The sequence below is a fragment of the Hemitrygon akajei genome, chromosome 29 (genome assembly GCF_048418815.1).
Source record: "Hemitrygon akajei chromosome 29, sHemAka1.3, whole genome shotgun sequence".
Taxonomy (NCBI): domain Eukaryota; kingdom Metazoa; phylum Chordata; class Chondrichthyes; order Myliobatiformes; family Dasyatidae; genus Hemitrygon; species Hemitrygon akajei.
In genome coordinates, this window is record NC_133152.1 from 50,003,522 (window position 1) to 50,020,261 (window position 16,740).

General features: G+C 42.1%; 1 protein-coding gene across 8 annotated transcripts in view; it reads right to left on the reverse strand.

Moving 5' to 3' along the window:
- Positions 1–16,740, reverse strand: part of cfap74 (cilia and flagella associated protein 74) — a 461,786-nt gene that overhangs the window by 186,824 nt on the left and 258,222 nt on the right. For all 8 annotated transcript variants that reach the window (XR_012096720.1, XR_012096719.1, XM_073032445.1 and 5 more), the window contains 4 exons: positions 15,058–15,204; positions 14,357–14,393; positions 12,307–12,426; positions 11,611–11,672 (listed from right to left, as the gene is read on the reverse strand). Coding sequence is in view for 6 of the 8 variants with exons in the window: in XM_073032445.1 (XP_072888546.1) it covers positions 11,611–11,672; positions 12,307–12,426; positions 14,357–14,393; positions 15,058–15,204 (366 nt within the window). In the remaining 2 variants the exon portion in view is untranslated. The remainder of the gene's footprint in view (positions 1–11,610; positions 11,673–12,306; positions 12,427–14,356; positions 14,394–15,057; positions 15,205–16,740) is intronic.

Consider the following 16,740-nt stretch of genomic DNA (forward strand, 5'->3'; position numbering starts at 1 on the left):
TGAGGTAATGGTGGAGTGATGTCATTTTCCCGCCAGTAGAGGTCATGTGACAGGTTTTTTCTACAGGGTATAAAAGGAAGACCCACCCTGTCGGGTGGGGCAGTTCGTGGCTGGATTTGCCAAGATGACTTCATGTTACTGTGTGATTTAATGTGATGACGCAGTTTAGTTAAAAATGAAGTTTTATATAATGCCTAAAGTTTAAAAGGTCAGAGCCAACGGTTTCTTTGCTAACGGAGAGTGAAGTTTGGAGATCAGGAAAAATCGATTTTCGATGGATTGACTTCGACCTTGTGTGATCCTCATTCGGAAGGATTCCGTTGACTATTCTCGCTGTTGACCCCTGGGATGACCAGAAAGGGTTTGAGAATAGTGTGGAAGAGAGGTCAGTCACTTTAAGTTGTTATATTTAATAAAATTCGACGTGGGAGTTCGACGCTGGGAATCGAAGGACATCGACGTGGAAGAGAATTTAAATCGCTTTAAAAAGTCTCTCCTTTTAAAAGTACCGTGAGCTTTTGAACTGTCGGCATATCGTTCTTTGAACTGTTTTCATTCGGAAATTCGCTTTGGAGAACTGTTTTTTTCAATACTACTTTAAAGACTGTTTGAGACTGCAAAGCTATTAAGAACTGTCTGACCAGCTGCCAGCAGCTGAGCTCGGACCATTGTTTGGGTTTGTTTACATTTGAAGGGGGTTTGTTATCAGTGTTTAATAAACGTGTTATTCGTTATAATACCCCTTGCCTAACTCATCTATATTATTGTTGCCCGAATACGTAACACAAAACAGACCCTTGTGGAACACCACTCAGAAAAGGCTCTGTTTATTCCCACTCACTGCCTTCTGCTAATCAGCCAATGCTCTATCCCTGCTAGCATCTTTCCTGTAATACCATGGGGCTCTAACTTGCTAAGCAGCCTCATGTGCAGCACCTTGTCCAATGCCTTATGAAAATCCAAGCACACAACATCCACTGATTCTCCTTTGTCTATCCTGCTTGTTACTTCTTCAAAGAATTCAAGCAGAGTTGTCAAGCAAGATTTCCCCTTAAGGAAAATTTTTACATGTGCTTCCAAGTACACTGAAACTACATCCTTATCAATCTACTCCAACACCTTCCCAACCATTGAGGTCAGACTAACTGGCCTATAATTTCCTTTCTTCTGCCTCTCTTCCTTCTTGAAGAGTGGAGTAACATTTGCTATTTTCCAGTCTTCTGGAACCATGCTAGGAACCATTGATTCCCGAAAGATCATTACTAATGCCTCCATAATCTCCTCTGCACCTCTATCAGAATAGTGGGTGCGCTTTTTGTTTTGCCGGTGGGGGGAGGGGGGAAATTGTTGCTGCAATCATTCTTTGGGGCACTCCTCTGTTTTCGTGGATGTTTGTGAAGAAAAAAGTATTTCAGGATGTATATTGTATACATTTCTCTGACATTAAATTTGACCTTTGAACCTTTGAAGTCCACAGTTTCTTTGTCCTCCGTTACTACCTCTCCAGCATTACTTTCTAAGTAATTCGATACTTACACAATAGATGTGGAAGCATTAGCAATGATCTTTCAAAAATAGTTGAACTCTGGCATGGTGTCACTCCACTCTTTAAGAAAGGAGGAAGGCAGCATTATAGACCAGTTAGCCTGACCTCAGTGGTTGGGAAGATGTTGGTGTCAATTGTGAAGGATGAGGTTATGGAGTACTTGGTGACACAGGACAATATAGGTCAAAATCAGCATGATTTCCTTAAGGGAAAATCTTGCCTGCTGAACCTTCTTTGAGGAGATTACTAGTAGGATAGATAAAAAGCGATGCAGTGGATATTGTATATTTGGACTTTCAGAAGGCCTTTGACAAGGTGCCACACATGAGGCTGCTTGCCAGGTTAAGAGCCCATAGTATTACAGGAAAGTTACTAACATGATTAGAGCAGTAGATGATTGGTAGGAGGCAGTGAGTGGGAATAAAAAGATCCTTTTCTGGTTAGCTGCCAGTGACTAGTGGTGTTCCGCAGCAGCTGATGTTGGGATCGCTTCTTTTTATGCTGTATATCAATAAGTTAGATGATGGAATAGATGGCTTTGTTGCCAAGTTTGCAGATGATACGAAGATTGGTGGAGGGGCAAGTAGTGTAAAAAAATAGGTAGGCTGCGTAAGGACTTAGACAGATTAGGAGAAAGGGCAAGAAAGTGGCAAATTAAATACAGTGTTGGAAGATGCATGATCATGCACCTTGGTAATAGAAATAAATGTGCAGACTATTTTCTAAATGGGGAGCAAATCCAAAACTCTGAGATGCAAAGGGACTTGGGAGTTCTTGTGCAGAACACCCTGAAGTTTAACTTGCAGATTGTGTTGGTGGTGAGGAAGGCAAATGCTATGTTAGCATTCATTTCAAGAAGTCTTGAATACAAGAGCAGGGATGTGATGCTAAGTCTTTATAAGGCACTGGTGAGGCCTCACCTTGGGTTTTGTGAACAGTTCTGGGCTCCTCATCTAAGAAAAGATGTGCTGATATTGGAGAGGGTCCAGAGGTGGTTCACAAGGATAATTCTGGGAATGAAAGGGTTATCATAGAAAGAACATTTGATGTCTCCGGGTCTGTACTTGCTGGAATTTAAAAGGATAGGGGGTGGGTTGGGAATCTCATTGAATTCTTTTGACTCTACCAACTTAGAGGAGTACACAGCATCAGTGACCAGCTACATCAGCAAGTGCATCGATGATGTCACTCCGTCCAAGACCATCACTATACGCGCTAACCAGAAGCCATGGATGACCGCGGAGGTGCATGCACTGCTGAGGACCCGTGACTCCGCCTTCAGAGCAGGCGACAAGGCAGCCCTAACAACTGCAAGGGCCAAACTGTCCTGGGCCATCGGAGGGGCAAAGCGTGCACACACCCAGCGAATCCACAGCCACATCCAGGACAGCGGCGACAAGCAACGCATGTGGAAGGGCATCCAGGACATCACCAATTACAGGACGATATCACCTGACTGTGCAGGTGATACTTCCCTCCCAGATGCGCTGAATAACTTCTACACCCGTTTTGAGGCGGAAAATGACGTGGCGGCGAGGAAGTCCACCCCTCCTACAAATGACCAGGTGCTGTGTCTCACCGTGGCTGATGTGAGAAGAACCCTGTGCAGGGTCAACCCACGGAAGGCTGCTGGACCAGACAACATTCCTGGTAGAGTGCTCAGAGGATGTGCAGACCAGCTAGCAGATGTTCTCACTGACATCTTCAACACCTCATTGAGCAGTGCCACCGTTCCAACATGCTTCAAGGCTGCCACAGTCATCCCTGTGCTGAAGAAGTCTTCAGTGTTCTGCCTAAATGACTACTGTCCCATTGCACTCACATCCATCATCATGAAGTGTTTCGACAGGCTCGTCATGAGGCATATCAAGAACCTGCTGTCCCCCTCACTGGACCCCCTGCAGTTTGCGTACCATCCCAACCGCTCAACAGACGACACCATTGCCACCACCCTCCACCTGGTCCTAACCCACCTGGACAAAAAAAGACACATACGTTTGAATGCTGTTCATAGACTTCAATTCAGCATTCAACACAATCATCCCTCAGAAACTGATTGGAAAGCTGAGCCTACTGGGCCTGAACATCTCCCTCTGCAACTGGATCCCAGACTTCCTGACTGGGAGACCTCAGTCAATCCAGATTGGGAGCAGCATCTCCAACACCATCACACTGAGCATGGGGGTCCCCCAGGGCTGTGTGCTTAGTCCACTGTTGTTCACTCTGCTGACCCACGACTGTGCTGCAACACACAGCTTGAACCACATCATCGAGTTCACCGATGACATGACCGTGGTGGGTCTCATCAGCAAGAATGACGAGTCAGCTTACAAAGAGGAGGTGCAGTGGCTAACGGACTGGTGCAGAGCCAACAACCTGTCTCTGAATGTGAACAAAACAAAAGAGATGGTTGTTGACTTCAGGAGGGCACAGAGCAATCACACTCCATTGAACATCGACAGCTCATCAGTAGAGATTGTTAAGAGCGCCAAACTTGATGAGATATTTTATTAGCAAACACGAGGAAATCTGCAGATGCTGGAAATTCAAGCAACACACACAAAATGCTGGTGGAATGCAGCAGGCCAGGCAGCATCTATAGGGAGAAGCACTGTCGACGTTTCAGGCCGAGACCTTTCGTAAGATATTTTATTACACCCTCCCAGAAATCCCATTATGACAGTAACCTCCCTGTTTGCTGGAGAAGTTTTGGAAATCAAAATGCAAACCATTATCATATTTTCTGGGAATGCCCTTGTGGTAAACTATGTATACCTGTCTGGACACGCCCCTCTGCTGACTGCTCCTGTGGCTCCTCCCACAGAACCCTGTATAAAGGCGATTGGAGGCACTGCTCTCCCCTCAGTCTCTGAGATGCTGTGCTCCGTTTTGCTGCTAATAAAAGCCTATCATTCACCTCCCGTCTCCGAGAGTTATCGATGGTGCATCAGCCCAGTTATCAAAGACTATTGGATAGATAGATAGATAGATATATACTTTATTCATCCCCATGGGGAAATTCAACATTTTTTTCCAATGTCCCATACACTTATTGTAGCAAAACTAATTACATACAATACTTAACTCAGTAAAAATATGATATGCATCTAAAATCACCCTCTCAAAAAGCATTAATAATAGCTTTTAAAAAGTTCTTAAGTAGCTTACTTAAATACATTGAGTCCTAACCCCGGCACTTTAACATATCTTACTCTTGGCGGTTGAATTGTAAAGCCGAATGGCATTGGGGAGTATTGATCTCTTCATCCTGTCTGAGGAGCATTGCATCGATAGCAACCTGTTGCTGAAACTGCTTCTCTGTCTCTGAATGGTGCTATGTAGAGGATGTTCAGGGTTTTCCATAATTGACCGTAGCCTACTCAGCACCCTTCGCTCTGCTACCGATGTTATACTCTCCAGTACTTTGCCCATGACAGAGCCCGCCTTCCTTACCAGCTTATTAAGACGTGAGGCGTCCCTCTTCTTAATGCTGCCTCCCCAACACGCCACCACAAAGAAGAGGGCGCTCTCCACAACTGACCTATAGAACATCTTCAGCATCTCACTACAAACATTGAATGACGCCAACCTTCTAAGGAAGTACAGTTGACTCTGTGCCTTCCTGCACAAGGCATCTGTGTTGGCAGTCCAGTCTAGCTTCTCATCTAACTGTACTCCCAGATACTTGTAGGTCTTAACCTGCTCCACACATTCTCCATTAATGATCACTGGCTCCATATGAGGCCTAGATCTCCTAAAGTCCACCACCATCTCCTTTGTCTACACAATGCCCTACAAGACATCTTTAAATGTGAAATATCTTTAGAAAGTAAGACCATATATTTTGGGTATATACCTCAAGAATGGTTGAAAAAAGATAAATATTTAATGAATATACTATTGGTGGCTGGTAAGAAGACTCTTACTAGGAAACGGTTATCACAGGAGAGCCCAACGTTAAATGCATGGATGGAAATTACAATGGACATGTACAAAATGGAGAAGATAACAGCATCTGTTAATTATAAGTTGGAACAATTTGATTCAAACTGGGAAAAATGGTTTAACTACATAACACCTGAAAGGCCTAATTTTATTCTCACAAATCAATGAATATGTTGTAAAAAAAGATCACTCCCTACTTGTACTTAGTTTTCTCCTTTCGCTTGTTCTTTCTTTCCTCTCTTTTCTATAAGTGTATACCTCAGATAAATATTATGTGGAGATTTGTGGCATATGTGACTATATGATATATATGTACAATATCTGAAATACATCTTATGGAAATGTTTATTTGATGATGAACTTCAATAAAAAATAAATTACAAAAAAAAAAGTTATTTCAGGTTCATTCACAATCAAGTCCAGCTTTTCCTCCCAGGAATACATTCCCTTTTTCCTGCAGAATAGGAAGACAAATAATGATCTGAGTAACAGGAGAGTGACCATTCTCTAAGAAGAGTCTTCTGTGGACATTATGGGAAGAGACAAGACAAGAAGCAGATGGTGAGCCTGGAGGATTGGCCACATAAGGGTGCTTGGCCATATTTTGCTTGGCATTGAATTATTGTCCTTCATATACTCTGCGTGAAAACCTGGTATTTATATGAGCTGCCAGTCCTCTGCTATTGATTTCCCTTGCTACTAATTATGTACTAACATTTATTGGTCCTTTCTCATTTCCCTTGCAATAAATCATACACAACCAGGGAGCATGTGTTCAACTGGATGCATACTACAACGCAGGTTGAATGGTATACCATGACATGCTAAGTGCCTTGGCATAAGCAGAACATGATGGGTTATTGTGTTATTTAGTTTACAGATTGCCAGGTATGATGTTGTGGCCATCACTGAATTGTGGCTGAAGGATGGTTGTAGTTGGGAGCTGAATGTCCAAGGTTACACATTATATCAGAGGGATAGGAAGGTAGGCAGAGGGGATGGTGTGGCTCTACTGGTAAAGAATGGCCTCAAATCAATAGAAACATGTGACATAGGATTGGAAGATCTTGAATCCTTGTGGGGTGAGTTAAGAAACTGCAAGGGTAAAAGGATGTTAATGGCAGCTATATACAGGCCTCCCAACAGTGGTTGCGAGGTGGACCACAGGTTACAACAGGAAGTAGAAAAGATGAGTCAAAAGGGCAATGTTATGGTGATCATGGGAGATTTTAACATGCAGATCGATTGGGAAAATCAGATTGGTAATACATAGAACAGTACAGCACATTACAGGCCCTTTGGCCCACAATGTTGTGCTGACCCTCAAACCCTGCCTCCCATATAACCCCCCACCTTAAATGGATCTTAAGACAGTGAGTTTGTTGAATGCCTAAGAGATAGCTTTTTAGAGCAGTTTGTCATTGAACCTACTAGGGGATCAACTATACTGGACTGAGTGTTATGTAATGAACTGGTGGTGATTAGGGAGCTTAAGGTAAAAGAGCTCTTAGGAACCAGTATGACTGAGTTCAACTTGAAATTTGATAGGGAGAAAGTAAAGTCTGACGTAGCAGTATTTCAGTGGAGTAAGTGAAATTACAGTGGTATGAGAGAGGAGTTGGTCAAAGTAAATTGGAAGGAGTTGCTCGCAGGGATGTCAGCAGAGCAGCAATGGCGTGCATTTCTGGAAAAAATGAGGAAGGTGCAGGATCTATGTATTCTAAAAATGAATAAATATTCAAATGGTAAAATAGTACAACCATGTCTGACAAGGGAAGTCAAAGCTATTATAAAAGCAAAGGAAAGGGCATACAACAAAGCAAAATATAGTGGAAAGATAGAGGATTGAGAAGTTTTTAAAGAAAGCAACTAAAATAATCATTAGAAGGGAAAAGATGAAATATGAAAGCAAGCTAGCAAATAATATCAAAATGAATAGTAAAAGATTTTTCAAGTAGGTTAAAAATAAAAGAGAAATAAGAGTAGATATAGGACCGCTAGAAAATGAGGCAGGAGAAATAGTAACAGGGGACAAGGAGATGGCTGATGAACTAAATGAGTATTTTGCATCAGTCTTCACGCTGGAAGACACTAGCAATATCCCTGATGTTGTAGTGTGTGAAGGAAGAGAAGAGAGTGCAGTTACAATTACAAGAGAGAAGGTGCTCAAAAACCTGAAAGACCTAAAGGTACACAAGTCACCCGGACCAGATGAACTGCACCCTAAGGTTCTGAAAGAGGTAGCATTAAAGATAGTGGTGGCATTAGAAATCACTGGTGCCAGAGGACTGGAAAATTGCAATTGTCACTCTAGACAGAGTAGATGTGGAAAGGATGTTTCCCATGGTGGGAGAGTCTAGGACAAGAGGGCACAGCGTCAGGATAGAGGGGCACCCTTTCAAAACAGAGATTCAGAGAAATTTCTTTAGCCAAAGGGTGGTGAATTTGTGGAATTTGTTGCCACATTCAACTGTGGAGGACAGGTCATTGGGTGTATTTAAGGCAAAGACTGATACGTTCTTGATTGGAAATGGCATCAAAGGTTACGGGGAAAAGGTTGAGGAACTGGTGTTGAGGAGGAGAAGAAAAAGAATCAGCCATGACTGAATGGTGGAGCAAACTCGATGGGCCAGATGGGCTAATTCTACTCCTATGTCTTATTGTCTTATTTTATAAAGAAATAAAGGAGTTGGGTATGTTGAGCTAAAGTTGCTGATCAGGAAAACTGGGATAAAATAAAGTCATCAATAAGGCATAGGAACAGAATTAGGCCATTCAGCCCATCAAGTCTGCTCTGCCATTTCACAATGGCTGATTTATTATGCCTCTCAACCCCATTCTCCTGTCTTCTCCCCATAACCTTTGATGCCCTGACTAATCAAGGATCTATCAAGCTCTGCTTTGAATATACTCAATAACATGGCCTCCACAACCATCTATAGCAATGAATTCCACAGAGTCACCACCATCTGGTAAAATAAATTTCTTCTCATCTTCGTTCTAAATAGACTTCCTTCTATTCTGAGGCTATGCCCTCTGGCCCTAGATTCCCCTACTATAGAAAATATCCTTTCCACAACCACTCTATCAAGGCCTTTCAATGTGCAATAGGTTTCAATGAGATTCAGCAACACCCCTCCAACAGTATAGAACATAGAACAGTATAAAACAGCACAGCCCTTTTGATGGCTGCAAGTAAGGTTTCCATTGTACCTGTACATACATGGAGAAACATAGAACATTACATCATATAAACAGATCCTTTAGCCCATCTTGGTTCCGGGATAAAAGGGAGACACTGCCTGGTGGAGCACAAGTCAGGTAGTAGAGCTTTGGCAAGGATGGCCATAGGTGAGGTAAGGAGGCAAGTTACTTCCATATTTCTTCTTTTCCTCTAACTTGAGAATAGTGCAAGGCCAGTGTTCTACTCTGGGTGTCAGGTGTGGGATATATGGGAGACTTCCAGCTTCCCTGATGGCCACATTTCTGCCAGGTGCATCAAGATGCAGCTCCTTAGGGAACTGGAGCTGCAGCTTGATGACCTTCGGCTTGTTAGGGAAAGTGAAGAGGCGATTGGTAGGAGCCACAGACAGGTTGTCACACTGGGGCCACAGGAGACAGATAAGTGGGTGGCTGTAAGGTGAGGGGAGGGAGAGCATCAGGTAGCGGAGAGCACCTCTGTGGCCATCCCCATTAACAATAAGTACTCCATTTTGAGTACTGTTGGAGTGGAGGTGGGAAGGAATCAACATACCTGGGGGGAAGCAACAGTGACTGTACCTCTGGCACTCAGCCTGGCACTGTGGCTCAGAAGTATAGGGAACAGTAGAGGATGGCAACGGTAAAAGGTTCTCTATTGTTAGGGGGACAGATAGGCAATTCTGCAGATGCAAAAGAGAAACGCGAATGGTAGTTTGCCTCCCAGGTGCCAGGGTTTGTGATGTTTCTGAACATGTCCACAATATCTTGAAATAGGAGGTGAGCAGCCAGAGGATGTGGTACATATTGGTACCAATGACATAGGTAGAAAAAGGGAGGAGGTTCTGAAAGCAGAATACAGGGAGTTAGGAAGTAAGCTGAGAAGCAGGATTGCTTCTTGGGATTGCTGTGTGTGCCACGAGATAGCAAGTATAGAAATAGAATGAGGTAGTGAATAAATGCGTGGCTGAAGGGTTGAAACAGGGAGCAGGAATTCAGATTTCTAGATCATCGGGACCTCTTCTGGGGCAGGTGTGACCTGTAAAAAAGGATGGGTTGCACTTGAATCTGAGGGGGACCAATATCCTGGTGGGGAGGTTTGCTAATGCTATTGGGGAGGATTTAAACTAGATTTGCAGGTGGGAGGGAGCCAAAGTGAAGAGGCAGAGGGTGGGACACGAGTAGAGACAGCTTGTAGGGAGTTTGCAAGGACAGGTAGGCAGATGATAGAGCAAAATGCACTCAGCCTGATGGTTTGAGATGCGTCTATTTTAATGCAAGGGGTATCATAAACAAGGTGGATGAACTTAGAGTGTAGATCAATACATGGAACTATGACATTGTGGCCATTACAGAGACTTGGATGTCTCAGGGACAGGAGTGGCTGTTGAGTGTGCCAGGCTTTAGATGTTTCAAAAGGGATGGAAAGGGAGGCAAAAGAGGTGGGGGAGGGTGGCATTGCTAATCAGGGATAGTGTCACAGCTGCAGAAAAGGAGGAAGTCATGTATAGATTATCTACTGAGTCAGTGTGGGTGGAAGTCAGAAAACAGGAAGGGGGCAATAACTCTACTGGGTGTTTTTGATAGACCACCCAGTTGTAACAGGGGCATCGAGGAGCAAATAGGAAGGCAGGTTCTGGAATGGTGCAATAACAATAGGGTTAATGTGATAGATAGATAGATAGATAGATACTTTATTCATCCCCATGGGGAAATTCAACTTTTTTTCCAATGTCCCATACACTTGTTGTAGCATAACTAATTACATACAATACTTAACTCAGTAAAAAAATATTATATGCATCTAAATCACTATCTCAAAAAGCATTAATAATAGCTTTTAAAAAGTTCTTAAGTCCTGGCGGTAGAATTGTAAAGCCTAATGGCATTGGGGAGTATTGACCTCTTCATCCTGTCTGAGGAGCATTGCATCGATAGTAACCTGTCGCTGAAACTGCTTCTCTGTCTCTGGATGGTGCTATGTAGAGGATGTTCAGAGTTATCCATAATTGACCGTAGCCTACTCAGTGCCCTTCGCTCAGCTACCGATGTTAAACTCTCCAGTACTTTGCCCACGACAGAGCCCGCCTTCCTTACCAGCTTATTAAGACGTGAGGCGTCCCTCTTCTTAATGCTTCCTCCCCAACATGCCACCACAAAGAAGAGGGCGCTCTCCACAACTGACCTATAGAACATCTTCAGCATCTCACTACAGAGATTGAATGACGCCAACCTTCTAAGGAAGTACAGTCGACTCTGTGCCTTCCTGCACAAGGCATCTGTGTTGGCAGTCCAGTCTAGCTTCTCGTCTAACTGTACTCCCAGATACTTGTAGGTCTTAACCTGCTCCACACATTCTCCATTAATGATCACTGGCTCCATATGAGGCCTAGATCTCCTAAAGTCCACCACCATCTCCTTGGTCTTGGTGATGGGAGATTTTAACTTTCCTAATATTGACTGGCATCTCTTCAGAGCAAGGAGTCTGTTAGATGTGTTCAGGAAGGTTTCCTGATGCAATATGTAGATAAACCAACTAGAGGAGAGGCTGTACTTGATCTGGTATTGGAAAATGAACCTGGTCAGGTGACAGATCTCTTGGTGGGAGAGCATTTTAGAGGTAGTAATCACAACTCTATCTCCTTTACCATAGTGCTGGAGTGGGATATGAGTAGACAATTTGGGAAAGCATTTAATTGGGGTAGGGGGAAATATTATGTTGCTGAGTGAAGATATTTGTATATATGACAATAAAGTTTGTTTTACAATTACTGTTTATTTGATTGCTTGCTACATAACTTATGCACTGTTAACTTTTTAAAAAAATTATCTAGACTCTGGTGTAAAGTACGCCTGGCTTACAGCAAATCTCTCTGTCCTTTCACCATGTAGACTTCAGAATTAATTTTTACTGTTCCTACCTGGCCAATTTTGATCTCATTGGAAACTGGGTGATCAATAAGAAACAAATCTTCTTTATTCTCTGCAAATTTAAACAAATGGAAGAGGGCATTAATAATCTCACAATGTCTGTAAATGACTAATTAATTTGAACTTACATTCAGTGACCACTTTATTAGGTACATCTGCTCATCAATGCAGGTATCTAATCAGCCAACTACGTGACACCAACTACATGCATAAAAGCATGCAGACATGGTCAAGAGGTTCAGTTGTTGTTCAGACTAAGCATCAAATTAGGGAAGAAATGTGAGCTTACTGAATTTGACCATGGAGTGATTGCTAGTCCCAGATAGAGTATCTCAAAATCTGCTGATCTCCTGGGATTTTCATGCTCTTGTCTCTAGAGATTACCGAGAATGGTGTAAGAAACATAAAACATCCAGTGAGTAACAGCTCTGTGGGTGAAAACACCTACAGCCTCCATTGATCCTGTGACTTCAGCCTCTAAGGCTGACATGTGAGCAGTTTTCAGGAGGGTGAACCACGAGAAGTATCTGGCCCAGATGGGTACCTGGCCAAGTACTAAAAACTTGTGCTGATCAATTGCCTGGAGATTTCACTGAGATCTTTAACCTCTTGTTTTGGCAGTCTGAAGTATACACCTGCTTCAAACAGCTTTCAATAATACTAGTAGCCAAGAAGAAAGTATTAACCTGTCTCAATGACCGTTGTCCAGTTGAACTTACATCCAGAGTGATGAAGTGTTTTGAGAGGTTGGTGATGAAACTCATCAACCACTTCCTGAGAATCAACTTGGGTCTGCTCCAATTTGCCTATCAGAGCAACATATCAAGTTAAGTTTATTGTCACTTAACTATATACAATATAGTCAAATGAGACAATGTTTCTCTAGACCAGGGAGTAAAGCACCGTAGTACACATAACACATAATAACTTAGGAAATGTAAGAATATAATCTACAAATTAATTACACATAAATAAATAAAGTGCATAAATTAGATAGTGTAGGGTACAGAACAGATTAACTGTTCCACAGCTGATGCCATCTCATTGGCTTTTCAACCCTAGAGCACCTAGACAGCAAAGATCAATACATCAGAATGCTCTTTATTGACTACAGCTCAGCATTCAATACCATCACCTCCTCAAAACTATTCAATAAGCTTCAAGGCCTTGACCTTAATATCTCCTTACTCAATTGGATCCTTGATTTCCCCACTTGCCCAGGCAATTTGGATTGGCAACAATATCTCCTCCAAGATCTCCATCTGCACAGGTGCACCACAAGGCTGTGTGCTTAGCACTCTGCTCTGCTCGCTTACACTTATGACTGTGTAACTTAGCATAGCACCAACACCATATTCAAACTTGCTGACAACACCACTGCCGTAAGCTGAATCAAAGTTGGTAACAAATCAATATATAAAAGGAAGATTGAAAATCTGGCTAACTGGTGCCATAACAACAACCTCTTACTCAATGTCAGCAAGATCAAGGAGTTGATTATTGACTTCAAGAGGAGGAAACCAGAGAGCCATGAGTCAGTCCTCATTGGAGGATCAGAGGTGGAGAGGGTCAGCAATGTTAAATTCCTTGGTGTTATTATTTCGGGGGACCTGTCCTGGCCCAGCACAGAAGTATAATTACAAAGAAAGCATGGCAGCACCTCTACTTCTTTAGGAGATTGCGAAGATTCGTCATAACATCTAAAACTTTGACAAACTTCTAAAGATATGTAGTGGAGAGTATATTGAATGACTGAATCACAGGCTGGTATAGAAACACAAATGCCCCAAACAGAAAATCTTACAAAAAGTTGTGGATATGGCTCAGTCCATCATGTGTAAAGTCCTCCCCATATTGAGCACATCTGCAGGAAGCGTTGTTGCAGGAAAGCAGCATTCATCACCAGGGACCTCTACCACCCAAAACCATCACTGCTTGATGCTGCCATCAGGAAGAAGGTACAGGAGCCTCACCACTACATTCAGGAACAGTTATTACCCCTCAACTATCAGGATCTTGACCAAAGGGGATAACTTCACTTGCTGCATCATTGAAATATTCCCACAACCTATGGATTTGCTTTCAAGGACTCTTCATCTGGTGTTCTGGATACTTACTTACTTATTTTCTATCTATCAAGTAATTAATTAATTAAAAAAAAAATTTTTTTTTTGCACACTGGTTGAACACCTAAGTTGGTGTGGTCTTTCATTGATTCTGTTATGGTTATTATTCTATTCTGAGTGTGCCTGCAAGAATTGAATCTCAGGGTTGTATATGGTGACATATATGTACTTTGATAATAAATCTACTTTGAACTTGAAAAACTTGTCTGAGGACAAAGGACTCTGGCGAGCTACTGTTGGCTGTCTACGCCCCAGTAGAGGCGATGGGCTTCAGAAGCAGAAATGGGTTAGAAGAAACAAGCCTAGGCTACAGCTATACAAGTCATTGCCCTTTCATTGATCCTGTTACAGATTTGCTGAGTATGTCCACAGGAAAATGAATCTCAGGGTTATATGTGGTGACATACATGTACACTGATAAACAGAAGGAATATCAAAAACGCAAAGATCCATGCTTGGATCAATCAACACTTCAGGGAGCCAGGGGTAAGCTCTGCTGTAATACACCACAAACTCTGTAACTGCATCAGTATTTCTGGGCCTCATTCTGTACTTGTTTTGGAAAGGACATTGGTCATGTAAAAAATCACTTCAGAACTGTGCAACTTACTTTCTTCAACTTCTGAAGGAGTCAATTTGGTTCCCGACTGGAAAACAGTAAAGGCATATTATACATCAGTCAATCTAAATATGAGCAGTTCTAAAAGCATATTGAGAAATAAGACAGAGCATATCCTCTTATTTATTTAGTGATACAGCAAGGAGTAGATCCTTCCAGCCCTTTCAGCCACACCACTTCAACAACCCACAACAAACCTGATCAACCCTGATCTAATCACAGGATAATTTACAATAACCAATTAACCTACCTGGTATGTCTTTGAACTGGGGTAGGAAACTAGAGGACCTGGAGAATACCTGGAGAATTTTACAGGGAGGATGTACAGAGCCTCCCTACAGAATCGCACTGGAATTGAACTCCAAACTCCAGGATGCCCTGAGCTGCATTAGCGTCACATTTTTTCTATGAAATTTTGGCTAATTGGGGCACACACATACTTGGGCCAAAGTGTACAGATCCTAATGGGTTCCAATTAAATGGAATCCAATGTACATCCTTTCTTAGATTAAGGGGCCCCAAAACTGCTCACCATATGGTCTGACCAATGCCTTATAAAGCCTTAGTACTAAATATCACTTTACATGCATTCAAAAGTGAGTTAAACCACTTGAAGAAAATGATCTGCTCAACAGTGTTGTTTTGACATTTGGTACAGTATCCAACATTTTGCTGCTATTGAGTACACTTACCTCCTTAGACACTGCTGAAGTGAAATTCATTTGTAGAAACTCAAAATGAGCACCCCTTGCTCCATGATTGGTCAGCGTTATGGTCTGTGTAATGGTTTCACCAATAACGTGGGGTCCAAAATCAACGAATGTTTTATCTACAGAAAGCTACAGGAACCGGTCAGAAATTATTATACAACCCATGCTTTAACAGCACTTTTCAAAGTATACACAAATTAAATGAAGACCCATCCTGAAAAAGGGTCTAGGCCTGAAATGTCGACTGTTTATTCATTCCAAGGATGCTGGCTGACTGAGTTCTTCCAACATTTTGTGTGTGTTGCTTTGGATTTCCAGCATCTACAGAATTTCTTGTGTTTACAAGTTTAATGTTTTAACTGTAGTCTTAAGCTGACTCTCTAAACCATATTGTATACACTATATTTAAAGCATCTTAAGGCCACAAAGCCATAAGACATAGGAGCAGAGTTAGGCCATTTGGCCCATCAAGTCTGCTCCACCATTCCATTATGGTTGATTTATTATTCCTGTCAATTTCATCAACATTATTTGCTGCAATAACACCATTTAACACTAATTATTGTGCCCTTTGTACTTGGAAAGGATTATAAAATTATTTCTCCTGTTATTCTTCCCAGCACTTATACAAGGATGAGCTATTTTGGAATATAAACTAGAAATTTTTGTTTGCTACATTGCCATAGAGCTGCTTGGTACATTGGTTTAATGCTGCTCTACAGAAATGGCAATGAATTGAGGACAAACACAAGAATGCTATCTGAGTATATTAAGCCTTGTAGATTAATATTGCAAGTACCATCTGAAGCTGAGAGGTGATCTGATAGAAGTATAAGATAATCTAAAAGGCTTAATTTGGGTAAATAGTCTGTAATATTATATCCAGGATGCAAAAGTCAAAAACTAGAGAACAGATGTTTAAGGTGAGGTGAAAGCTCAAAGAAGGTTTGCGAGATAACTTGTTTACACAGAGAGCGTTAGGTGTCACAGTAGGATGTGGAAGCAGATATAAAAGCAAAGTTTATGGACATTTAAGTAAACACATGAACAGGTTGGGAATAGAGAGCAGAGAGAGGTGCAGAGGTATAAGGAGGAACTGCAGAGAGTACAGACAGTACAGAATGTACAGAGAGTATAGAAAGGTAAAGGGAGGTACTAAGAGTTACAGAGAGTATAGAGCTGTGTAGAGAGACACTGTGAGGTATAAAGTATATACAAAGGTATGGGGGAATATAGAGAGGTGTACAGGGTATAAAGAGGTAGAGAGTAGTATTCTGAGGAATAAAGAGATAAAGAGGTATGGGGTGGTGGAGGCATCGGATTTTGAGCCAAATGGCCTTGGCTTTGAAACTCGCTGGCCCCTTGCACACCGTCCAAACATGCTGGGATTGCAACTCCAACTCATGAAGAAAAAGACAAATTCTACGGAATTTGCAGATCAATGCATTGCAGATCTCAATGCAGATCAATAGTCCAAGTGCGGCTTGACTAGTGTCTTATAAAGCCTCAGCATTATCTTCTTGCTTTTATATTCTATTCCCCTTGAAGTTAATGCCAACATTGCATTTGTGTTCTTTACCATAGACTCAACCTGTAAATAAACGTTCTGGGAGCCTTGCACAAGGACTCCTAAGTCCCTTTGCACCTCTGATGTTTAAATTTTCT